This window comes from Notolepis coatsorum, assembly GCF_963971535.1.
Source record: "Notolepis coatsorum genome assembly, chromosome: 6".
NCBI lineage: Eukaryota > Metazoa > Chordata > Actinopteri > Aulopiformes > Paralepididae > Notolepis > Notolepis coatsorum.
Window position 1 is genome coordinate 64,258,562 of NC_140170.1, and position 25,872 is coordinate 64,284,433.

Sequence of the window (25,872 nt, forward strand, 5' to 3'; positions counted from 1 at the left end):
GTATGACGGCCGGCCAAGCCGGAGGAAACGCTGACAGCCGGATTCGATACCAGTGTCTCTCGCGTTGGTGACGAGCGCTTAGTCCGCTGCGCCACCCAGCCGCCCTGCACTATATATTCTTTAAGTAATATACATTTTTGCCTTGTGAACCTAATATTATGTCATTATGCATAGCAAATATTAGAGTGCCACTTATTTACAGATGGCAATTAACTATTATTATAAATTCTTACATATGATCTTGTATGTATGAGATGGGAATTTTGAGAACTGACTTCTAATGAAGATGTCTCAATGCCTACTGGCCAATGAAAGAAAACCTACTCGGAATAGATTATTAACCCCTTCATCAATGTGGTGGAATTGTTACAGGGGACTGACACTGAAAATTCTAAACGACTGAAAATGGCTTAAAATGACAGATCAAGAGAATACTTCCAAGTGTACACTTATCAATGACATGGGTAAGGTGGGCGGGCGCATACCCATATGAGTGCGGCTGTGTCTTGCCAGGTGGTCGCGCTGAAAAAACCTCTTGTCACACATGGTGCATGCGTAAGGTTTCACACCTAAACGCAAAGTAGCAATATGTCATTACTGTGTACTCACTATCCACTCTTTGGTATAGACCACCTAATGGGAGTACATCATCATTGTACTTGACTGTATATGGAGTGCCAGATCCAACTGTCTCATCTATGGGAAAAGTCAATGGGGTAATGTCTTGAGATTTCAAACTATTGCCTCGTCCAAGATCTGTGGCTGACATAAGCCCTCCCAACATTGGCTTATATAGTCTGGGATATAGATTTATTTCATTTATGACTGGGGTCTTTACATTTAAGGCCATTTAAAAAAGAAAGTTCTGTTAGCAGATGCTCGTAGAGATCAGCTCATCGCCGACTCTTTGTTACTACACTGCAACGAGTAAAAGTGACTTCAGCTCGTTTGGCATTAAGCATTTTAAAATGTATAATCAAATATGTTCTCCTTTTTCCACCAATCAAATGCTACAAGAATGCAACCCTTGATAACTGGGAAAGACAAATCCCATTCATTTTTGCCATAGACAATGTGTTTTTGGATCCAGATGTCACCGGCGTAGCCAGTTAGGTGGTCTATAGGAATGGAAAATATAATAAATTGGTTATTAACCACAAGTAGGCCATTTCATGCAAATGGTGTGTATGCCTTCTTGCAGAGTGTAGAGTTTGCATTGCCATTTAACAGCACTCCATTCTTATCAAGCGCTAACTGGGGGGAGAGACAACAGGGCCACGCTGAATCGACATCCAAAATAAGTCAGCAGACAACCTGAAAATGTACAGCAGGCCATGTCTGGCCAGCGAGACCCGTGTTGGACGTGTGATCTAGAGTCAAGCCTGGCCTAATCCTAATGTAACTATGTATGTGAAATTAAACTAGCTAAGGGTAACAATACAAAAATTGTGACGCTGATCTTTATGAAAATAAATTACTCTGAATAAAGTCGCTGACCAACTAAGACTGAATACACATTACATACATATTTTCTCAATGATCTAAGCATAGAATAAGACCTAGTTGTTTATAACTGTTTACCTCATTTCTTATTGTTTTTTTACACTGAATTTTGTAGCTCATCTTTTCTCAAGGGTGCCAACAATTGTGGAGAGCACTACATATCATAGGTCATATCTCTTTGCCTCACAAACCCAATGTTATGGAAATGTGTCACATGCATAGCAAATATTACAGTGCCACTTATTTACAGATAGCAAGTTAGCAACTAACCTCAACATCTATAGCTAGAAGATATCAATTTTCAAACATTGCTTGTGGTAGCCCACACAGGTTTCCCTCAAAACGGCACATTACAGACTAAGTGGTGATAAGATGGCCAGGGTGCAAGGACGCATACCCGTATGAGTGATGCTGTGTCTTGCCAGGTGATGACGCTGAAAAAACCTCATGTCACACATGGTACAACCATAAGGTTTCACACCTAGACGCAGAGCAGCAATATATTATTTTTTAGACTTCGTAAAGCGTTTGTGCTCCACAATCCATCAATGTGTAAGAGAAATAGAAATGCACTACTCATAAATGCTGGGGCTGTTTACCACTTCATCAATTTGGCGGAGTTTTCTTACAGGGGATTCAAACAGAATTTTCTAAATCACTGTTTACCAATTCTTTACACGACAATTAAAACATCACAAATCACATGAGCCGATTATGTTACAAACCTATTCCCCATACCTGCTTGATGATTAATTTATGCTAATAATATTCAGATGAGCTTATATGTTGCACTTAATGAAACAGTTCGCTTTAAAAAATGAAAATTCTGTCATTAAAATGGATCACCCTCATGTCAGTCAAAAGCCCCATTGGGGTCTGTGTGTCCACATAACTAAAACACACAGCAGGTTTAGCCAGCACTGCTCCACCCTAGCCTCTCAAACAATAGAGCCCTCTCACAGAATGTTCAGAATGCCCATTTATCCTCCATATTGGAAGAAACAACGCTTGCCATGAGTTGATATGAGAGATATATCAACAAAAAGATGTATCATTTGGTGAACCCAGGTCTCTGCAGCCATAATGTTGTTGACGGAAGACTCAGATTGCTGCCTGTGTCGTTGAGTCCAGTTAAATAAATGGAGACCCTTCAAAGATAAACATCCATTTCTTTCTTTGTTTTTGTATAAGACAGAAATTAAGACTTTTCCATTGTCTCTAGTCTACGCTGTCCAGTTCAGCAGCGCGGACAGCGCCAAGAGAGAACCCACTCTCTGCTCGCACACTGGAGACGGGGACAAGGAACTAATTAACATTTAACATAAATGTCCCTCAGCAGAGGAGCTGTGAGGCACAGCAGGGGGCTCTGCGCCAATGACATTTAAATCATGGACAGGGAGAAGCGTGCCGCTTGATAACGTCATGGTTTCTTCAGTTTGGTTTGTTCGCTCATGTACATCTCAATACTGGTATATCGTTAGATCCCCAAGTGACAGCTGGAACAGGACTCGCGCGGTGTGACTTACTGATGTGAATATATAGCTTTTGGATTCACATTGCAATCCATTTAAGTAATTGCATGTCCTTTTATTTTAAATAAACTGACCCCATTCACTTAAACTGGCTAAGACGGCGCTAGCTGTGTATTATGTGGACGCACAAATCTCAATGGAGCTTTGAATGACATGGGGACGAGTACATCATTTTCATTTTAAAGCAAAATGTTACAGCACAGACTCAAGCCAAGTGTTTTAATGTTTCAACTTGGGAGAAAATTACTGGCTTAAAATGGCTGACCAAGTGAATACTATACTTCAAATGTACACTGATATCAATGACATGGATATGGTGGGCGGACGCATACCCATATGAGTGCGGCTGTGTCTCGCCAGGTGGTAGCGCTGAAAAAACCTCTTGTCACACATGGTGCATGCGTAAGGTTTCACACCTAAACGCAGAGTAGCAATATTTCATTACTGTGCCTCGCTCTCCACCCTTTGGTATAGGCTTGGAATATCTAATCTATTGGTTATTAACCACATAGGCCAATTCATGCAATGGTGTGTATGCTTTCTGGCTGAGTGAAGAGTTTGCATTGCCACCTAACAGTACTGAATTCTTGCTGTGCGCCAGTTGATATTTGGAGAGGCAATGAGCCACACTGAATTGACATCCAATATCGGTCAGCGGGCAACCATGTCTAACTGATGAGACTTGATGAAAGATTACTCAATGAGGATGAAAAATTACTCAATGAGGATAAGACTCTTTCTGACCCTACAATTTACGCAATAGAATTAGGCCTGATTTTTTTCACAAGGTTTTAACCTTATGAAGGGTATAATCATTCATTTAATCACTTATAACCTGAATGATTTTAAAGGATTATTTTTCACAGCCTTTGAAGCTCATCTTTATAAAGGGCGCCAATAATTCTGGAGGTTACTATGTATTTTTTATCTGTGCCTCGCAAACCCAATGTTAAAGAAAAGTTATTCATAGCAAATAATACAGTGCTACTTATTTAAAGATAGCAACAAACCTCAATGTCTGTGGAAGACGAGCATTTTCAAATATTGCTGGTGCTAGCAAACACAAACTGCCCTCAAATCGGCACATTAGAAAGTGGGAATGCCTACAAAATGAGATGGCCAGGGCGCAAGGACGCATACCCGTATGAGTGAGGCTGTGTCTTGCCAGGTGGTAACGCTGAAAAAACCTCATGTCATACATGGTACAAGCATAAGGTTTCACACCTAAACGCAGAGCATCAATATATTAATTTTAGACTTGTGTAATTTTTGTGCTTCACAATCCATCAATGTATAATAATAATAATAATAATAATAATAATTAAAATAAACCTACTCATAATTGATGGGTTGTTAACCACTTTATCAGTTTGGTGAAATTGTCTAAAAAACAGGGGATTCACACTGAATATTCTATATTACTTGTATTTCCCCAATTAAGAGTAGGATCCAACTTTACCAATTCTTTAGTCCACAATTTACCCTTTCAGGTGTACGATCTCACGCACCAGATTGGAATTTTGAGAACTGAACATTCTAACGTCACAATGACTACTAGCCAATGAAAGAGTGGGAGAATTCTATGATAGAGAATGCTTTCTGAGAAAACATTTGACAAGAAAACTTACACCTGAAAGGGGTAAAAACACATCACATGAGCTGATGATGTCACAATCCTATTCCCTTATTACCTGCTTGCATGTTGCATTTATGGCAATATTCAAATGTGCTTATATATTGTGCTTAAGCTAATAAGGTAGAGGCTCAAGCAGAACGCTCTTATTGTTTTATCTTAAGGAGAAAATGACTGGCTTGAAATGGCTGACCAAGTAAATACTATTGTTCAATATACACCGTTATATCAATGACATGGGTAAGGTGGGCGGGCGCATACCCATATGAGTGAGGCTGTGTCTTGCCAGGTGGTAGCGCTGAAAAAACCTCTTGTCACACATGGTGCATGCGTAAGGTTTCACACCTAAACGCAGAGTAGCAATATTTCATTACTGTGCCGCACTCTCCACTCTTTGGTAAAAGAATGGAATGTCTAATCTATTGGTTATTAACCACACATTTTTTAAATCATATTCAGTCAAATGTTTTCTCCATCTACTTTGACTCATTTTCAAAAGTCCTGGTAGCCCACAGACACTAAACTTCAACAAGCTCATGACCTAGGATCACACTAGTGACTTGATCATTAATAAAAACAAGCTAAGAATGAATAGGTGCTTATTTGCATTCACTAGGGATGGGCATCTTCTAAGTCACAAGAGTAAAAGTATTTTCAGTATTTTAAGTAATTTCAGAATCAAATCCTCGAACTTCACCCAATCTATTTTACGAGCTCGCAAGACAGCCTGTAAATGTTTGCGCAGTTGCCAACATTGAATAAACAATAGCAGGCATATATAACGATGATTATCAACAATTTAGGTGATTTCAATTATTTGTAACATTAGGAATTAAAACGATTGCATTTTAAGATCGTACTGAAGCAGCCTTCACATCCTACCAGGATTGATTAAGTTGTGGGGGATAAACATGAGACTAGCGCTTGAACCAGGGCCGCGGTCAAGACGCCTCCAACGGGTTGACTTTGTGTCAAGACCCTCAAGTCCAATTTGGGGTCGAGTCCAAGCCAAGACAAGAGCACCAGGAAAATAGAATCCTATTCAAATTCCAAGACCGACATAGGCAATATACAGTGTACACGTCATACCGGGGGGGGTTCAAAGGCATTCCGTTGGGGGAGCAAAAACAAAGGTAGAGAACGAGCAGGAAACCGTCTGGACTCACAGCGCAACTATGTGTAGCAGGCGGCGTCAGCGGAGGCATCGACAAAGTGGTTACACTAGCAGGACTACGAAACGGCTAGCAGGACTACAAAACGGCTAGCAGGACCACAAAACGGCTACCAGGACCATGAAACGGCTAGCAGGACTACAAAACGGCTAGCAGGACCACAAAACGGCTACCAGGACCATGAAACAGCTAGCAGGACTACGAAACAGCTAGCAGGACCACAAAACAGGTAGTAGGACAACGAAACAGGCAAACAGCTAGCAGGACCAATAAACGGCTAGCAGGACTATGAAACAGCTAGCAGGACTACAAAACGGCTAGCAGGACCAATAAACGGCTAGCAGGACTACAAAACAGGTAGTAGGACTACAAAACAGCTAGCAGGACTACGAAACAGGTAGCAGGACTACAAAACAGCTAGCAGGACCAAGAAACAGGTAGCAGGACCAAGAAACAGGTAGCAGGACTACAAAACAGCTAGCAGGACTATGAAACAGCTAGCAGGACTATGAAACAGCTAGCAGGACTATGAAACAGCTAGCAGGACAAATAAACAGCTAGCAGAACCAATAAACAGCTAGCAGAACCAATAAACAGCTAGCAGGACTATGAAACAGCTAGCAGGACTAGGAAACAGCTAGCAGGACTAGGAAACAGCTAGCAGGACTAGGAAACAGGTAGCAGGACCAAGAAACAGCTAGCAGGACTAGGAAACAGCTAGCAGGACTATGAAACAGGTAGCAGGACCAAGAAACAGCTAGCAGGACTAGGAAACAGCTAGCAGGACTAGGAAACAGGTAGCAGGACCAAGAAACAGCTAGCAGGACTAGGAAACAGGTAGCAGGACTAGGAAACAGGTAGCAGGACTATGAAACAGGTAGCAGGACTAGGAAACAGGTAGCAGGACTAGGAAACAGGTAGCAGGACTATGAAACAGGTAGCAGGACCAAGAAACAGCTAGCAGGACTACGAAACAGCTAGCAGGACTAGGAAACAGGTAGCAGGACCAAGAAACAGCTAGCAGGACTATGAAACAGGTAGCAGGACCAAGAAACAGCTAGCAGGACTACAAAACAGCTAGCAGGACTATGAAACAGCTAGCAGGACTAGGAAACAGGTAGCAGGACTACGAAACAGCTAGCAGGACTATGAAACAGCTAGCAGGACTAGGAAACAGCTAGCAGGACTAACAGGTAGCAGGACTATGAAACAGCTAGCGGGACCAAGAAACGGCTAGCAGGACCAAGAAATGGCGGCTAGCAGGACCAAGAAAACGGCTAGCAGGACTATGAAATGGCGAGACAAGCATGCAGCCATTCATCATTCCTACATTGTGTCAAGTCTTATTCCAAGCCTTCATGAATCCCTCTGGCATTTAGTGTTCTGTTCAAGCCGATCTGCCCCACAAGCTTTTAGCTAGACGAGAAAAGCAGTTCCACGGTGTTCAGAGGCAGCTAACGCTAGCTCCATGCTCTCCAAAATTAGGCTAACTACTATCAGCCTTGATGTAAGCGATATCACCCTGATCTAATGCCATTTGCCACATTTAGTTAAGTCATGCCAAAACTGCGACACTATTCTCAGTCATCACTAGAACTACCGTCAGGCTAATGTTAATAATCCAGGAAGACTGATGCGTATTTGACACCACCGTCCATTCTCCTTCATCTCTAGCGCATGCATTTAGTTTCGTTATAGTTCTTTCTGAGAGTTTAATGTTCGCTCATGCAGACGGTCCATCTGAGATGTACCGAGATGTAGTGCACAGCACGCGACAGCATTAGCTGACTGTAACAGGAGGGGATTCTGAAGCTGCCGCCTCGACGCACTTGTTGTAATGTAAACGAGTCTGCGGTTCACACTCGCACTCTGAAATACATCATTATATAGTTGTGAAATCACTTTTTTTTATTTGATCCCCAAAGCTCGATTTCAACGTCTATTTTGAACAATGGGAGTAATCCCAGAGATTATGCCCATCCCTAGCGTTCCATCTTCAACCGAACGCATGTCTAGAATAAACACAATATCACAAGTCGTTTCCTGGCGCTAAATGACATGGGCACGGTGCGCGGACCCATACCAGTATGAATGAGGCTGTGTCTCGCCAGGTGGTAACGCTGAAAAAACCTCATGTCACACATGGTGCAAGCGTAAGGTTTCACACCTAAACGACCAGAGTATCAATATATTATTTTTATGATTCAGCCCCAAAAAAAATTAAGATTCCTTCAGTAATTCCTATGCCAATGTATGGGAATACAAATCCATGGCTAAAATTGATATTGGTGGTTAATAACCAATGTCAGACCCTGAAATAAATCACAGGGGAACCAGTGAGTAAGATGTTCGTCTCAAATTAAGGTAATTCTCAAAAGAGCTCAACAGTTAAAATCCACCAACGCAACACATCACATGAGCTGATGATGTCATCTAGTTACAATTACACTTAAAAATCAGTCTCACAACATAATTTGTAAAAAGAAAGATTGACAGATGAGACTAGGTTAAGCCAAAATCCTGTACAAAACCTGTGGTATTCCTAATCTTGTGACAGGGTTAAGATTGGCAGACGCATACCCATATGAGTGAGGCTGTGTCTCGCCAGGTGGTAGCGCTGAAAAAACCTCTTGTCACACATGGTGCAAGCGTACGGCTTCACCCCTACGCACACAAAGTACCAATTTTAGCATGAAAAGACTCAACTGCCAAAAATGATCGATTTTAAACTTTACTAAATTCCAATAAGCTTAGTAAAGTTTTGCTGTACTCGATCAGCGCGTTATCCGAGAGCGGATCGTTCCGGCTTGTGTCCAAATAAGTCTGCTCTTCCAATTGGGAACATTTTCATTTTCCGTGAAACAGTGGAAACTGTAATTGTGATAGCTCTGATGCCAATATAAACCAATAGTGAGATCTTGGGACAATACCACAAGTGTAGCTTGTCGTTTACTGTATGTAACCAGGCCTGTCGGACGTGATAGAAATGGAGCTACTGTAGGCAAATCAATCAAGCCAAATCAAAATCCTCTATGGGCATATGATGCCAACGGGCTTCTACGTTCATCAATCAGTTTCGGTTTATGACACTACACTGAGAAGGGTCTGAGGGGATTTGCAGAGGGTAAACTTGACATTTTGTCACGCTGATCACATGAGGCAAGACAATTTTAGGCAGTTGGTATACATCTATGCACAGAACAAAGAGGATCACTTTGCAGAAATACTTTTAACGTCATCAACTTAAAAAAAACAGCTGTCCAAGTTAGTCTGTCACAATCACAATACTGAAAGCAATCATAGGAAAGCTGACCTACGACGTTCAGGGGACAAAAGAAAGCAGGAAAGAAGAGATGCACAATGCAGCCATCTTTAAACATTTAGCCTTTTGAGATTATAGCAACAATAAGGCGATGTCACAATGTCAGATTGTGACAATATTGATTGATCTATGAAAATCTGTTCTGAAATGACCGGATGTACAAGGAGCTCCACAAGTATTTGGACAGCGAGACAGTCGTCGACGTTCTGGCCGAGCACCGACTGTCCAGCTTTCGCCGGTGGGTATTTCAGGCACACTACATGAATATAAGTTTAAGACACCCTTTTATTACGTGCGTCCGGTCCACTCCGCCGCAGGGTCTCGAAAAGTTACGTGGAGGGATGGAGATTAAACGGGTGAGTCGTCCACGTCCATCTGAAGCCTCTGCAGCAGGAGGCCGTGACGACTCGGAGCCGGTGCTCTAAAGACGGACCTTTGTTTACTTGTATGTTTTACTTCCATATTTACTTGAGGGTGACTTCAGTGCAGCGAACAGCTGAGGCCTCGTAGGGATCCAGACACTGAAGTGCAAAAGGTCCAGAAAGGGACGACGAAAATATGATTGAAAGCCTGATGGGCTGCAGACACCATCCTTTAAGGCTGGAAATACCCTAAAAACTTAAATGTCTGCATGTCAGTATGGAGCAATAAAAAAAAAAGTAAAAAAAAAAAAAAAAAACCCATCGATGTCCAAATACTTACAAATTCACCGTAGATACCGTTCCTTCCAGAAATATTAAGAGATGTTAGCACTGATAGCTAGAATAACTGAAAGCAATACAAACTCGAGTTTGACGCAGCCATGTACCAATCAATATGGGGCTCATGCATGACCAAGCTTAAGGACAGAGGGGAGTTGGGGTTCAAATAAAGCAAACATACCCGTGTGAGTGAGACTGTGTCTCTCCAGTTGGTAACGTTGAATAAACCTCATGTCACACATGGAACAAGCATACGGCTTCACCCCTAAACAGAGCATAAATATATTAGCTACATTTAGACAAATGTTAAAAAGAATTTATATATACATACCAATTCAATCAGTTGGGGATTAGATTCAGTCACTAATTTGTATGCCAAAATTGCGTCGTCATTTAATGACTGGTGGTTATTTACCAATTAATAACATTTAACAAATCAGTATATCTAAGGAATATGGAAAACCCAATTATTTTGCATGTGAAATGAGAGCATTATCCAACACTACCAATCGGTTGATGTCATCATGCTTCATCACAACCATAATCGACTTAAGAAGGACATTACACTCAAATATCAGAATCTAGAAATGTAGAGACCAAGGTATTCCAATGTCAGTGACAGCTATCTTATCACTTGTATAGTTCAAGCTGCAGTATGAAGGGATTTTTTTTTATAATAAAAAAAAATTGAAGGAAAGAAATCCTCAGGCTTTCTCCGAGTGCCCCAGTCCTCAAGATTTGGTCAGGCAAAATAGCAATTTGCACGTTTGAAGGCATTCGGCTTGATGCGAGCATTTGCTTAGCCTCCCTTGTACAGACATGCAAAGACATTGCACTGCATTGGATTCATCCTACAAACATTTCAGTGTAATGTGCTTTGAATTGAAAAAAAACATCTAAAAATGTTACTGAACAAATAAAAAAACAAAACTATACATGAAACGGTACAATTAGTGTTAACAAAACAATTGACAAGAAGATATCAGAGTCATTTTTAAGTGGACAGTTTCCAACAAAGCCTAAATTCCATTAAATTTGTTTGGGGCTGGTTATGAATAGGAAGTTTACCAATAACAAGATAACTGCTTTATCATATACTGAACATAAGAGGCCTATAATTAGGAACAAATCCTGTACAGGTTGCTGTGTAATAAGGGAGTATTGTGAGAGGGTAACAATTAATATAAGCATACCAGTGTGAGTGAGGCTGTGTCTTGCCAAATGGTAGCGCTGGAAGAACCGCATGTCACACATGGAGCAAGCGTACGGCTTCACCCCTAAACGCATACAGTACCAAACTTTAGACTCCGCTCCCACGAACCGTAGCACACAACATAACTAACATACACTCAGCAATTTGATTTTACTTTCATTGTGGCCCTTTGTGTATTTCACAATAAAAGTCTTCATATACTGAGAAAACAGAAGGATGGGGTGTCATGATATCTTAAGTAAGAAACTTGAAAGTTGATAATTTGAAGACACTTGATAATTTATGGACATAATGGGGGAGATGTTATATTTACGGACACATTCTTATGTGCGGTAACACTCTCACTGGTAGGCACAGCCTTCAGACCAGGGTAAAGCTCTGTGAAACACCCGGTAGCGTCAGAGAGAGAGAGTTAAAAGGTAAGACACACATACCCGTATGGGTGAGGCTGTGTCTCGCCAGGTGGTATCGCTGGAAAAACCTCATGTCACACATGGAGCAAGCATATGGCTTCACCCCTGCACACACACACACAGCGACAACTTTAGTGAGCGAGTGGGACTGAACACAGTCGTTACAATAAGCCCAGTCATGTGACGTGGCAGAACGTGGCGAACGCACTGGCAGCGAACAGACGTCGCGTCAAATCGACTACGCAGACATTTGTCTCAGACTACTTTCACAAACTATGTCAAAATGCCGATGAGCGTCTAACGGATGCCTAATGTCTAATAAAAGCGCGTCTTTCGCAGGAGTCGAAGCCACTTCGATGCAGGCCTATAGCAACAAAGCGTTGCACTCGACAATTTGACATGCTGCTTTTAAAAGAGTCGTTAACTTTGAGTACCGAATTTCCTAGAGTAGTGCTAGAATACCGACCGAGGCAAAAAAAGGGCAGAATCTGCCGAAACGGTTATTACTAGTATAATCATAATTAACAAAAACTGAAATATGATGACATGCTGCAACGAGCACAATTGTCTAACGCTTATGAATAGTTTTAAAAGCCAAACTTGTTGCGCTGCCAGTCGACAAATATGGGAACTGCTGTATTTCAATAAATGAGGGTATGTGGCCTCTATTGAGGCAAAAAAGGGCAAACCCATACCCGTATGTGTGAGGCTGTGTCTTGCCAAGTGGTAGCGCTGGAAAAACCTCATGTCGCATATGGAGCAAGCGTATGGCTTCACCCCTACACACAAAGAATAAATTAGCTAACATGAAATAGGATACACCTATGAACACTGTACGTCAAGGCTAAATATTCTCTTTAGTCAAATTTGACAACCCCAATCTCGATGAGCACCTAGTTTGATCGGTGCGCTATAGATAACGTTGGCTAGGTAATATGGCATCTGTACAACACAATTGTATGAAGGGCTAAGGGTAAGCGGACGCATACCAGTATGAGTGAGGCTGTGTCTTGCCAGGTGGTAACGTTGGAAGAACCTCATGTCACACATCGAGCAAGCGTACGGCTTCACCCCTACATACACAAAGCATCAAAAATATTAGCTGGGTGGTTCCTATTGCATTAAGAGGAAGCATCATTCAAAAATCATTAAATAGCTTAAAGCTGGCAGGCAATTATCTTCTAGTGATGGCTTACATGTATGAAGGGCTGATTTGTATTACCTCCATTTAGTTGTTGAAAAGTGTTTGTTGCTGTGATAAAACATTATTTTCTAAAGAATCTGGCCTATATCATGAAAGAAGAACAGCGATGGGACATAAGCCAGGCACATTTAAAACAAGCTTTACAGGTCAGTAGCAAGATGGCAACAAAACACTTAAGACAGCGATCACACCGACAAGCAGAAGCTTCCCCATCTTTAATAATGGTTTTCAACCACTCTTTCCCCATAATTAACGATGGTTTATAAACTAACAGTGCACACTTTCCCCATCATTAATGATGGTTTTCAAACCAACAGTGTGCACTCTTTCCCATCTTTAACGATGGTTTTCAAACTATCAACAGTGCGCACTCTTTCCGATCTTTAACAATGGTTTTCAAACTATCAACGATGCGCATTCTTTCCCGTCATTAACGATGGTATCAACAAAGCGCACTCTTTCCCATCATTCAAACTGTCGACAACAGGCCACACAAGCATTTTAAGTACTATGGTGTCCAATGTGCGCAGTATGTCTCCCAAGTCATTGGTTGCAATACAGCACTCGCTTGGTAGAGTAGGCGCTGTCGGATTGTGCGCCTCGAGTTTTCAAAGCTTCCCAGTCTGATCGCCACCTTAAACCAGAGCCATCTAATAGGGCAAACACACAGCGAGCAACTTGATTGGTGGGTTGTTCTATTCTGATGTGACTTGTGGGCAATGCCAGAGGCTTCAGTTGTTTTTCAGTGGTCTCGTGGGGCTACAAGGTTTTAACCAAGGAAGCTTATTTCTGTAGTCTTTCAAATAAAAGGTTTTAAAAAAGCTATCATCAACTTGTCTTCCATTTCGGCTCCATTGCGAGTAGGACATTTATTTATGGAACTGTTGTCACGTCTGTAAGGAAAATAAAACGCAGGAATCAGATTGGCCGTTGATGGATGATTGTCGTGCAAAGTTCAGCTGTGGGCAACAAACTTAAGTTGACCGTCATAGCGTCTGCCAAGTTTCCCAGGTCGTTGGGCTCTATTGAAAAGTGGACTTGTGGCGACTGGTTGATCGAGTTGCTTGCTGTGTAGATGCACCATTACAGGTGGCAGCAGACAAGTTATTAAAAACAACCCAAAGAGACACCAAACAAAAACATGCATCCATGTTTGAAACATTGCTTTTCAGACACAGGGCTTATACAGCGGTACATCTGCACATCAAGTGAGAAGCTTGGACATCAAAGGACTTTTCCCTTATTGATCTATGGTCTGTGTGTATTGGCTACTCACACAAGTTTTTAGGTTACCTTAAAAAGGGGCAGTTCACACAAAATGTATATATAAAACGTGATTTGCTTAGTTTTGGAGATATCTGCCGTCACTCAAATACAACAGAGCTGAATGGCACTCAGCTTGTGGCTCAAAGCGCCAGAAATACATGTGAAAAGCTCAGACGGAATCATGACCCGGTTATTCAGGACAATCCACAGACCTCGTTGTGAGCGGTTTCATGTAGGAACTATTTTCTACCGAACTACACCCCCCATTCATTATTATAAAGTTTGGTTTACAAATTTATTTTTTGGTGCTTTGAGCGCCACACGCCGGGTGCCATTCAGCTCCGTTGTATTAGAGTGACGGGAGATATCTCCAAAACTGAGGGGGGAAATGCGTATTTTCTTTTATTTTGGGTGAAATGCCCCTTTAACAATGCCCAAGTTGCCAATCAAGACTTGAAAACATTGCACACTCCTTAATGTTACAAGGTAACCACCCAACCATTTTCACACCGTGTGTCACTGGCATAAAGAACATCGTAATCCTGCAACTAGTGGCTAAATTAATGTATGAATAAATTATCTATGTGTACCTTACGTTACAACACGATCAAGCAAAGTGGATATGTTTATGCAGTATTTGTTCGGTTTGAAAAGGCCTGCAGAATATTTCGCTCAACAGAAACTATTAGCGCCCAGCTTAGTTGGCAAGCTTAAGCTGCAGGCACGTCGCTCGGCAAGTTAAGAAAGATGTAGAGGGAATATCTTATTGTCAACAGTCGACTGAGAACAAAGCGCAGATAATATTTAACTTTGAGAAAAAGATGGGCCATCATTTATTTTCCTTAACTTTAAAACATCAATTTGCAAAAGCAGTTCTTGAAGAAGCGCAACAACAACAAACGGCACAAGATTCCCTAATCAAAAAATTATAATAACAAATAATAAAAAAGGACAATACCAGCATTTTTGAGTAATTACTCAAACAGACCTTTAAGATTTGCCCCCAATTATTGAGACATAAACTCTTTATTGCTCCATTATACTGAAACAGTCCTTCTGCACAGAATCCCAAGGATTTGGAAATAAAACCACTCCATGTGATAAACTCTTCAGTCTTCCTCTAAGGTTAAGCTGTGCGGCCTCCTCTTCTGATGCTGTATTACCTAAGTGTAAGCTAAGTTACACTGAAATGTATTTTCTTTCAGGTAATTTGAAAAAGGTCAAGAACAGCTTTTGCGTTTACTCTACTTCACCGCCATGCATATTCTTCATCTCCTCATCCCAATGCTTCAAATGAACGAAAACGAGTCTATACCGAGTGATTTATTCAAACACGGGTTGCCATTTTGTTCAGGCAGCGCCATTACATTGTTAAAAATTGGGATTTCATAAGCCCCTAATTAACCACATTTCCCTGATGGCTAACATGACCTATTTGATGCCATCAAAACCCTCAGAATCTCTGCTTTCAATTAAAACGGAGTGCTGTAGAGGAGAGCAGAGCCCGGCTGTGCTGATAGCACTGTATCACTTCTACCTGTTGAGGTATAATTAGAGTTTACAGGCTTAACTCCATCGCTGCCATGGCTACGTCTGCCCCCAAACGTGCGCTAGACTGCCGTGCGCAAATATATGCACCCACTCGCACTGTTGAACCAACTTGGCATTTGCTATCCAATTAAAAGACTCGTCACCGGGCAGGATTTAGGTCAACAAGGGCAGTCAAGAGTCGAGACTGTGGTTGGTTTGGTCTGACCAATATGACATGTTGTCACGGGAAGGGGAAACAAAACAATCATTTTATTAAACTTGCATTCATCTGATAAGGTGTTAATCAGGGTATCTGCAGGTTTTAACAAGTTAAATCGAAGACTTTTTAAGACCTTTTTAATAGCACTTTTTAATACCAATTTCACGACCATAATAGCAAAAAAACATAACTGAACTGGCGGCTGCACTTGCGTGCCAATTTAAAATCTTGCGTGTTCCATAAAGCTCTCGCCAGACGCAAAAAAGGGCCCCGGTAGCCATGCAAAAAAACAACGACTTGAATACAAGAACATTTCATACATTTACAGATTTAATACCAGTGCAAATTACATTTTAATTAAGGGTTTTATTACCCTTTTAAGGCCTTAAATTGAGAATTATGAATTTAATACTTTTTAATACCCTGCAGATACCCTGTGTTGGTTGTCTGAGCAATATGACATCAAAAACAATCATTTTATTAAACTTGCATTCATCGGATAGGTTGTTAATGCACCCATTGCGCCGTGGCAGTAATGATTCAGCACAAAACGTTCACCATTTCCACGATAGAAAAAGAAAGAAATGTGCTGAATGATACCGACTGGCCTCACCACCTCCCTGAGCAAGACATGAGACCCATGTGTCAAAAATGCTGGTGTTGTCTTTTTAAAACTCTACAATCCAAAATAACTTCCACCTTGATCACACAGGACACAAATATATATATATTCTAACTACTAGCAATCCCACTGGGCATTTACAAATCCTTAACGCGATCCAATCTGTTTGAAATTTTTGAAAAAGGGGGGGTTTTCCTTTTTGGACGTTGTATATATATATATTTAAAAAAATGACATTTTGACTTAGGGTTGAGTATTGGTTCAATTGGATAAGATGGGTACGGTGAATGTGACGCATACCCGTATGAGTGAGGCTGTGTCTCTCCAGGTGGTAACGCTGGAAAAACCTCATGTCACACATGGAACAAGCGTACGGCTTCACCCCTACACACACAGAGCATAAAATCATTAGCTATTCAATCTGGACAAAATGGGGAAACTCAATTTTCAGTTTACTCAATCAATTTTACTTGGGGTCAATAGGAGAGATGCATTGTTGCCATAGAAGAGCAACCGTTTACCCATGCTATGGGCATATAAAATACTGTACAATATAGAAACTTTGCAGACAGATTTTTAGGTAAATTTGGTCAACATTGAGGGAAATAATGTGGCTGAATGCTTTTCATTTTGTCGTAAGAGGAAATAGGTAACTTTTGTAAGCAAACTTAAAAGTCAAGGCTTTTACTTACCCACAATGCACACACTTAAAAACAATGACAAAAGTTAAGAATGTACTGTCAACGGGTACAACGTACATAAAGATAAAGTGTTCTAAGGTTTCATGTGAAAGGCCCCATTCTCCATAATTTTTTTTACAGAAATTAGGAATATAGTCCCTTGATGTCCATGCAGTGATTTTCTCTTTACAAACCCACACATACTATACAGAAAGACATTTATAAACAAATCTCACAAAACATGGCACAACCAGCTGCTTCCTGTACACAGTGAGTCTAACAGGAATGGGGGGCCATCGTCTTCTATGGTTTGGTGTTGGGGGACCGTGTTTACAAGAGACCTACTATTTTTTTTTTTTTTTATGTTTGACGTAAATGGAATTTTTCTTTTGCTTTGTTGGAAATTACTGTCCAGAGAGAAAATGAACTCTGACAACCTCTTGGTTCGAGTGGAAGACTACAGGTGTAGTCGCTCCGAATTATGGAATATGGGTACGGTTAAAGGACGCATACCCGTGTGAATGAGGCTGTGTCTCTCCAGGTGGTAACGCTGAATAAACCTCATGTCACATATGGCACAAGCATACGGCTTCTCCCCTAAACCGAAGAGCACCAGTTTTAGTGAAAAGGTCCCCACAGATACCACCAATTAATACTGTGAGGCAAAGGCTAATACCAAAACAAGCTTCTTTAGCAGGCCACTGCAAACCTTTACAATTGCTGCACACACACACGCTCCTAAATTCAGTCCAACTTAACCCAGCTCTGAGGGGTGTCTGGCGACAAATGTGATTAATGTAGTCAGGCATTTCTTTTTTAATTGTTGATGGAAATCCTATAATGGCAGGATTTTGTAATAAAAACTCATACCTGTATGAATGAGGATGTGTCTTTTCAGGTGGTATCCGCTCCTGAACGCTCCGTAACAGTGATCGCAGATGAAATTTTTCTGCACTTTGGATGTCGGACAGTTACCGTTCTCATCGGGACCTGCAACCTGAGAAGGTCGGCAGAGAATGGGGTTCAATATTCGATTAAAAAGCCACGTGACTTATAAAACCCCAGGAGAGAGCACTAAATTAATTGCAAAAAAAAAAAAAAAAAAAAAAAAACACACTATCAGATGTATTACCTGAAGATCACCGGTCAGTAGACAAATCTGGGATTTTATTTTATTCATTTTCCAGTTTTTGTGGTGCTTTTTCCCCCCACTGGTTATTTTAATGTATAAATTAGTCAAAAATGTTTAAATGATTTGAACTCTGTTGTGATCATTGGGATACATAACACCAAAAAGAAAAAGAAAACGTAAAACAAAAAGTTAAATAGTAAATCTAAAAACAATCTTCGGTACGGTAAGGCAAAGGGAGGAAAACAATCTTCCTCCCACCCTCCATGCAGGCCATTTAAAAAGCACAAAAATACACTAGAAAACCCAGCAAAGGCTCAACTGCCATCCACCCCTCACGTTCCAGCTCCCCCTCTTATGCACACAACTGCAGTTATTGTGCTCCTCTTCTCCCCGTTCCCCTCCCCCTCTCTCCTCTCCAGAGATCCCCCGCCCCCTCCACATCTTCGCTGGACTCCTCCCCCCACCCCCACACACACACAAACAAAATGGGCACACATGAAAGCTCCAACTCAGACGCACAGGGAGAAAAAAAGAGGGGAAAAAAAGAAGTTAAACGTCCCGTCCCCCCCCCAAAAAAGGAAAATTGCACCGAGGGGGGCGAGGAATTTATCCATGTTTGCGTTAAAAAAAAAAAAAAAAAAAAAAAGGAGGGAAAAAGGGAAACCACTTTCTCTGCAAAGTGGACATCACAGAGAGCAGGGAATGTCTCTCCAGCATTCAGCCACTGACCTTCCCTCCCCTTCCCTCCTGTTCGCTCACTTTGCAGGGCGTTCCTGACTTCCTGTTCTTCTTCTTCAACTGCATGTCCTCGTTGGCCCTCATCTCCTTCTCATCCAGCAGCCGGGGAGCGTGGAATTCGCCTTCCTTTCGGATGAGCTAGTGATGGTGTAATTAAAACAAAAACAGAAAAGGAACGATTTTAGTCCCAATCGGTAAAAAGAATGTGTATTCTGATAATACTGGGTAAATAGTGGTCGTTTAAAAAACATCTTTTAAAATCTTTATGAAAATCCCAACGTGATATGGTATCCTGCTGCCGTGTGTGCGATACCTCTCACTACACAACAGTACAAGCAGCACATCAAATTCTTTGAAATTCTAAGATAGTATTCAGAGGGAAATCAGCGATTCCCTGATCAAGGCTTTTCTTGATAACAGTGGGTTAGAGCTATAACGTTAAACAATACACAAAAGAAAATGGTTAAATGAAATGTTAAAAGATGTAAAAACCTCGTGGTGAAACAGGGCCCTCGTCTCCCCCCCCGTGAAACATGTCCCTGTGTGTTTTCTAACCAGGGGCGGGCAGCTCATCCCGGACGGCAGGATCATGTGGCTCTGGGGCCCGCGGTCGGGGCCTTCCCTCTGTGGCGGCACATGGCCGAGTGGAGCCATCATTTTCTTGGGTGGACCGGCCATGGAGCTGGCCTGCATCAGGGCCATACTGGAAAGGACAGCCTCACAGCCAAGCAGCCCCGCCTGGGAATACAAGAGAGAGAGAGAAAGATTTTTTTTAAGTACAAAAACGTACCAAAATACCACGTAAAAAAATACAAAAACAGGCTCGAATTTTAAGACAGTCTGCGCCAATATTGCCAAATCACACAGCATTTTGACAGCTGAAGTTATCAACGACAACATCCTGAGTGACACGTGACGTGCGTGTATTGGTGCGATGTCATCGATAGCCATTTTTTGGTGTTCTCGAAAAACAAACCCATTTCATATGGTCACGGACTGAGCTGCTGGGCAGGTGTGACATGGCTGTGGGGACGGTGTATGTGAGCGCAGGGACAGGGGTGGGGACAAGGTCATCCAGAGATCCGTCAGTCAGGATGGTCGGTCTGGTGGGAAGCCACGCCCACCTCACTCATCTAGCATTAAAACTGAGGGGGGAGAGGGAGGATGTGGATGAAAACAAGAAAAACAAAAAACATTAAATTACAACATTAAAATTCAACTCCACAAGGCCGCTTGGATTTCTTCACAACCACGTTGGTCTAAAAAAAAATTAAAATACAAGTCCAATTTGTAAACAATCGCAGCCTTTTTTCTTTTTTTGTACAGATCATAGATTTAGCAGTGTTTATGCATAGCGTTCTCATGAAGCGCCATGCGTTTTACTATCATTGCCCCGTGGCCGTCGTTTGATTAATCACCTCTCTCCCGCCCACTTACACTTAGCTTGGTTGACAGAGTCAATCGAATTATGCACCCCTCATCCCCATTCGCTTCGGTGAAATGTGGCTACATAGTGAATAATGAAAATAGATTGTTTACAAAAGACTGTGTTACAACTGTGCAAGCTAGTTTGTGTGCGCGTGTGTGTGTGGCCGGTACAACTAGATTCTATTCACCTGTTCTCAATTTGCGTATGCTATCGCTATGGGGGGGGGGGGGTGGGCTTATTATAACGTGTAGGCTACGTAGCCTGATCCCAGATATATTTCTTAGCAATAGCAGTTTAACTACAGTCAAAGTATAGTCCGTCTATGGGAGTAAAAAAATATGTGCCCAAATAATCCACCAGTAGGCTGCAGGCAGCCTGGTTCTGTTTCACCGCCTTCATTGTTTTTTTACATGCAGGTTTTCTCCCTTGAGTTCATTCATTTACACCACTGTTTCAGGCTATTTCAACGTGCTGTATGTGAACAATAAGCTGTGCTACGACAGACATCGTACAATAGCTCCGTAGGCTTTGCCGGTAGCCTTCGTAGTTATATGCCCCATCAACTCCAGTGCATAGGAGCCATGCAAAGCATTCTGAATCTCATTGCGCCTACGTGAATTTATCCCACGCTGTGCGTCTGCTCGTCTGTGTGTTTGAGGGTATATCTGCAGGCACTTTGAAGAGGTAGAGAGAGAGAAGAGAGCTCAGAGAATACGCATGTCTTGTATATGAGGAGGATATGGTTTTGAACACTGCACAGGCGAGATCAGCAGGTACTTTTGGTTTCATTATTAATGCTTCTAATAGGTATTGTCAATAGTATTGTGCATTTTAACTAACATCAGTAGCAAAGTCACATCTCCGGTCTCATAACTCTATAGCTCACACAACTGCAGATATTGTAAACAAAACACAAAAAAAAGCAGATGATTTGCAAAATGGAGCTTAATTTCAGAAACGGCAATAGTTTGAAATGAGACTACTCCGAATTTCAGAAACGTATGATTAAGGACACCATTAGAAGAAATCCAAGCTCCTTGTGTTGAAGTGTTTAGGTTGGACATAAATGACAAGCTACATACACCTATGGACACAGGTGGGGGGCAGGACGCTAACACCTATACGGTGGTGCAACTCCAGTCCTTTGCAAAGCAGCAAGAAAACAGTTTTTCTACAAGGAATTAAGATTAAACGTGCATTAAAAAAACGATAACAATAACTGGGTCGTGTGCTTGGCTCGCTGGTAATTTAGTGTCACAATTTCAACTAGAGAACTGATCTTACATCCATTTGCTTTGCAGCCCATGAAGCAATGATGTAGACGTGATTTCTACAGGCCCTTAAGATTTACAGTGTATTTGTATATTCTGTTATATACTTAAGGGGTGAGAAACCTCCACGATTAGCAACACATTCAAATGATCACCTTTAACCAACAACAGACCTCAGTGTCAAATTCTTGAGTGATCGTCCCGTTTGTGTTAACTACAGATTTTTAGAGAATCCCCCTCAGCCCACCATCCTCCATGTTGGGAAAAAAAAACGACCCCATGTAATTGATAGTAGCCACTTAGTACCCCATTATCTAGTATTGTAAAAAAAATCTACTCCTGTGTGCATTCAACTATTGCATGACTAAAATGTGTTTCGCACGTATTATGCATTAATCTCTGATCGTATTAATAATACTAATAATAATAATCAGGCTGCAGGTAAATTAATAAGCTCCATGTATTTTGTTCTGACAAGAGAATGGGAGGATCGGTACGGGGGGCCTAGGAAAAGTGTAGCCCAGGGGGCCTAAAGACTATGTTCCCGGGTTTCAATCATATGCCCAGCGGAGGGTAATAATACCGTACTACTATTATAGTTGGTTTATTTTATAATCGTGTCCAGTGCGAGCAAAGGGAAAGATGCCCCACTGGGTTTGCAGCAACCTGAACCTTTTGTTCGAAAGCGATCAGCACGCTAGCAACCCAACATCAAGTTAGCTCGTTAGCTAGGGGTAGAGATTTTATACCATCTTAAGATCATAATACTAGTACACTTTAGTCGCTTGGCGTTCATAACCAGCGTTAGCTAGCTGGATGGATAGTCAACCAGGAGCAAAATGAAGGGAACATTGAAGAATCGATCATATGCGCACAGCGTCCATCACATCAGCAGACTGGCCTTAACCAGCAGCACCTCTTCAACAAGCTAACAGTTAGCTTGGCAAAAACAGCTATAGCTAGCTTGGCCAACGTACGGAGTAGGGTCCAGCTGCAGCGCCGGAGAGTCCTCTCACTGGGCGGTTATGCGTAAGAGTTTGCCCAGTGGGAGGATTCTCCGGCGCTGCAGCTGGACCCTACTCGCTTGTTAACGTTAGCTCATCTATGTAGCTACTAGCTAGCTACTAACGTTAGCTGGCGGCCCCCCGCAGTCAACGCAATTTAGTTTTCCCCCACTTTGTTACATAACGCATTTATTAGCTTAAGAGAATTGTTTATTACCCGTTTGTAGTGAAATAATAAAGCTCGCTATCCCGGTCATTAAAAGAAAAGAAAAAGATTCAACAACGATGAAGACATCCGTGATGGCCGTCGTGCCTCCCCCTCCCTCCCTCCCCGCTAACGGAGCTGGAGCTAACCTTAGCTGTCGTCGTTATTCAACCAAATCCTCGCTTAATAACGTTTATCTTTTAACGTTTACGTTTAGCCATCGAACCCATAACACATAACTGCACAAATACATTTCCGAACTAGACATTTAAAGAAGTGGGTAAATCCATTTAGCTACCTTTTAGTTGTTTCACTCCGTCCTCCGACGTTTTCCGATCCCGTCTAGTTTACAAACACAGGAAGCGCCACAGGATGTAACCCGCGCCCCCCACTCCCCACCAGGAGCACCAGCCCTCCTCTAGCTATAGGAGAACATGAGCATCATAATCATAATAACCTTTTCTCTAACGTTCATATCTTCTTCTTTATCTTCTCTGCTAATCCATTATTAATATCAGATAGTGGACAAACCCGTTTTCACGAATTACTAAAAAAAAACACGTTTGCTTGAAGCTTGTGTTCTTCATTTGGTAGGGAAAAAAGGGGAGGGGGAGACAAATCGGTTATAATCAAATACTAGCTGCATACAAATAGTCTGTAAAAAGGACTTCGTTTTGATATTATTTTATGTTTTTTTTTAATATATATTAGTAGCTAAGCCTACTGCTGCTTCGCAGCCTTTTTTTATTATGATCTGATCTCGAGTGTGCAGCAAAAGATGACATGATGACACAGACTGGTTATAATCAAATACTAGCTGCATACAAATCGATAGTCTGTAAAGGGACCTTGTTCGTTTTGATATTATTTGATATATTTTTTTATATATTAGTAGCTAAGCCTAGCCTTTTTTATATGGCTGATCTGATCTCGAGTGTGCAGCAAAAGATGACATGATGACACAGACTGGCTCCAGAAGAAGCAGCAGTATTCAGCTGTAAATTGAAAACTGCAATACAAATGATCTCCAAAAAAGCTATTTCTGTGCCATTTACTTACTAGGCTCATTACTGGCTCATCTGTCATCTCTATTAGTCTATACTACCCCCCCCCCCCCTAAAATAGAGGGTTCAAAATATTTAGGCATTTATTCATTTTGGGTAACACTTTAGGGGACACAGATGCATGAATAATTCATTAATACTTTAGAATTAGATGTAAGCGGTTAGACAATTGGGATTTGAGAGTCAAATGGTAGTTAGGGCCATAACATAATCAATGTGTCATGGGAATCACAGTAGAAAACATTCTGGAAGGATATCCCTGCACTGAATGGTAAATGGCTGCATTTATATAGCGCTTTACAATTTGTTCCTCACATTTTACACATTCACACACCGACGGCAGAAGCAACCATGCAAGGTGCTGGCTAAAGTGTCTTGCTCAAGGACACTTTAACACGCTGTCCGGGAATCAAACCGGGAACCTCTGGATTACCAGACGACTGCTCTACCTCCTGAGCCACTGTCGCCCTTGAGACATCACTGAGACTTATCTACTGCTTACAACTGTCTTTCTCTGTACTCATACCCACTTTCATTATACCACTATATCCAACCAAACTGTATAATGTACAATAACACTGTACATTGTGTATATATGTCTACACAAACCACTGGCTAGACTGGTTTATTATCATAGTGTATTCATACTTGTACCACTGTAAATAATGATACATTAGCTTAGCATATTTACGGCATAGATTTTTCATACTCTGTTTACTGTACACTAATGCACTTTACTTCTCCTTTGCACTCTGGTTAGATGCCAACTTCATTTCGTTGTATTCTGTACTTGTGCGCTGACAATAAATTGAATCTAATCTAATCAGGTAGGAGATTTAACTGATAGTTAATTAATGGTTTGTTAACAGATTAATCGTTTTTTGTTCTTGATTTATTGTGATGTTTCTTCTTGACTTGTTTAAAGAAGACTTGTCCAGCCCATGGGGACATTAACGTGTGATTGCGGGCTTTACAAATACATTTGATTTGATTTGATTTAGTTACACATTAGTTCCTACTAGGTTATTCATAATCATAACTGTGCCAAAAGAGTAGCAACAGCCTTTTTTTCCTCCATAAAAATGCCTTAATCTTTTCCACTCCTCACGCGAGACCCCACGGACCATAATAGACCATGTGTAACAATCCCCTCTTTGCATAAACACCTAATAAAGATATTGTAATGAACCTTGCCTTTGTCGCCTATGTAATTGATTGAAATGATGGATATGAAGAAAGTGGAATGTGAAAGCCACCCCCAAGCTCAGGTGCCTATGAGTCATGAGTTGTGGTTTGGGTAGATATAATATTTGCTAATATAAACTAACACAATTTTGTTACTGTACATTTCTTGAGAAATGTTTTACAATTTAGTCATTTAGCTGACGCTTTTATCCAAAGTAACTTACAGATTGTGAACAACATGTCACCAGGAGGGGTACATCTCTGGCAGCTAAGGGTCAGTGGCATTGTTCATCAAACAGTATTGAGCTCGAGTGTTACACTCTGAGTGCATAGTAGTATAGACATATTAGCAAGATTGTTGACAGAGTCACCTGTGGAGCAACAATAACTTGGCCATGATGACAAGGTTCCTCTCTTTAGCCTTTGGCGTGGTTTATTATTCACACATCATTATGCACATGAGACCTTCTCTCGTGAGAGGCGACGGAGGAAGACAGAGGGGGAGGGAACAATCTCTTATATACCCTCTCACCTGACGTCAGCTCCAATAGCTACGTCTCCTTGCGCCTATAGCGCCCTCTTGTGGAAACAGTTAAGCAGTTACATGCAATCATATAACACATAACCTCAACACTCCCACTTATGGCTGTCGTGTATACTGTACAACTTTTCCAAAAACATCTTTCAAAGAAAAGAATACAGTTCAGAACATCAAAAAGAATATGGCAGTCAATATTACATAACGGGCAATATTTTATACACCAAACATGACCTCTGCAAATCTTCTCAATTTCAGTTTGGAGACAGGCTTGGTCAATGGTCATAGCATCTGC

General features: G+C 41.4%; 1 protein-coding gene across 9 annotated transcripts in view; it reads right to left on the reverse strand.

Moving 5' to 3' along the window:
* The window catches only part of znf740a (zinc finger protein 740a), a 44,627-nt gene extending 21,478 nt beyond the window's left edge, over window positions 1–23,149 (reverse strand). For 8 of the 9 annotated variants that reach the window (XM_084316826.1, XM_084316822.1, XM_084316818.1 and 5 more), the window contains exons 1-18: window positions 23,089–23,149; window positions 19,858–20,026; window positions 19,374–19,619; window positions 18,873–19,019; window positions 17,882–18,008; window positions 16,632–16,715; window positions 12,479–12,562; window positions 12,185–12,268; window positions 11,511–11,594; window positions 11,057–11,140; window positions 10,045–10,128; window positions 8,421–8,504; window positions 7,924–8,007; window positions 4,930–5,013; window positions 4,176–4,259; window positions 3,368–3,451; window positions 1,901–1,984; window positions 486–569 (exon numbers count right to left, since the gene is read on the reverse strand). In XM_084316826.1, the coding sequence (XP_084172952.1) occupies window positions 486–569; window positions 1,901–1,984; window positions 3,368–3,451; window positions 4,176–4,259; window positions 4,930–5,013; window positions 7,924–8,007; window positions 8,421–8,504; window positions 10,045–10,128; window positions 11,057–11,140; window positions 11,511–11,594; window positions 12,185–12,268; window positions 12,479–12,562; window positions 16,632–16,715; window positions 17,882–18,008; window positions 18,873–19,019; window positions 19,374–19,619; window positions 19,858–19,902 (1,657 nt within the window). In that variant the 5' untranslated portion in view covers window positions 19,903–20,026; window positions 23,089–23,149. The remainder of the gene's footprint in view (window positions 1–485; window positions 570–1,900; window positions 1,985–3,367; window positions 3,452–4,175; window positions 4,260–4,929; window positions 5,014–7,923; window positions 8,008–8,420; window positions 8,505–10,044; window positions 10,129–11,056; window positions 11,141–11,510; window positions 11,595–12,184; window positions 12,269–12,478; window positions 12,563–16,631; window positions 16,716–17,881; window positions 18,009–18,872; window positions 19,020–19,373; window positions 19,620–19,857; window positions 20,027–23,088) is intronic. The other variant, XM_084316819.1, reaches the window with a different exon arrangement.
* Window positions 23,150–25,872: the final 2,723 nt, after the last annotated feature.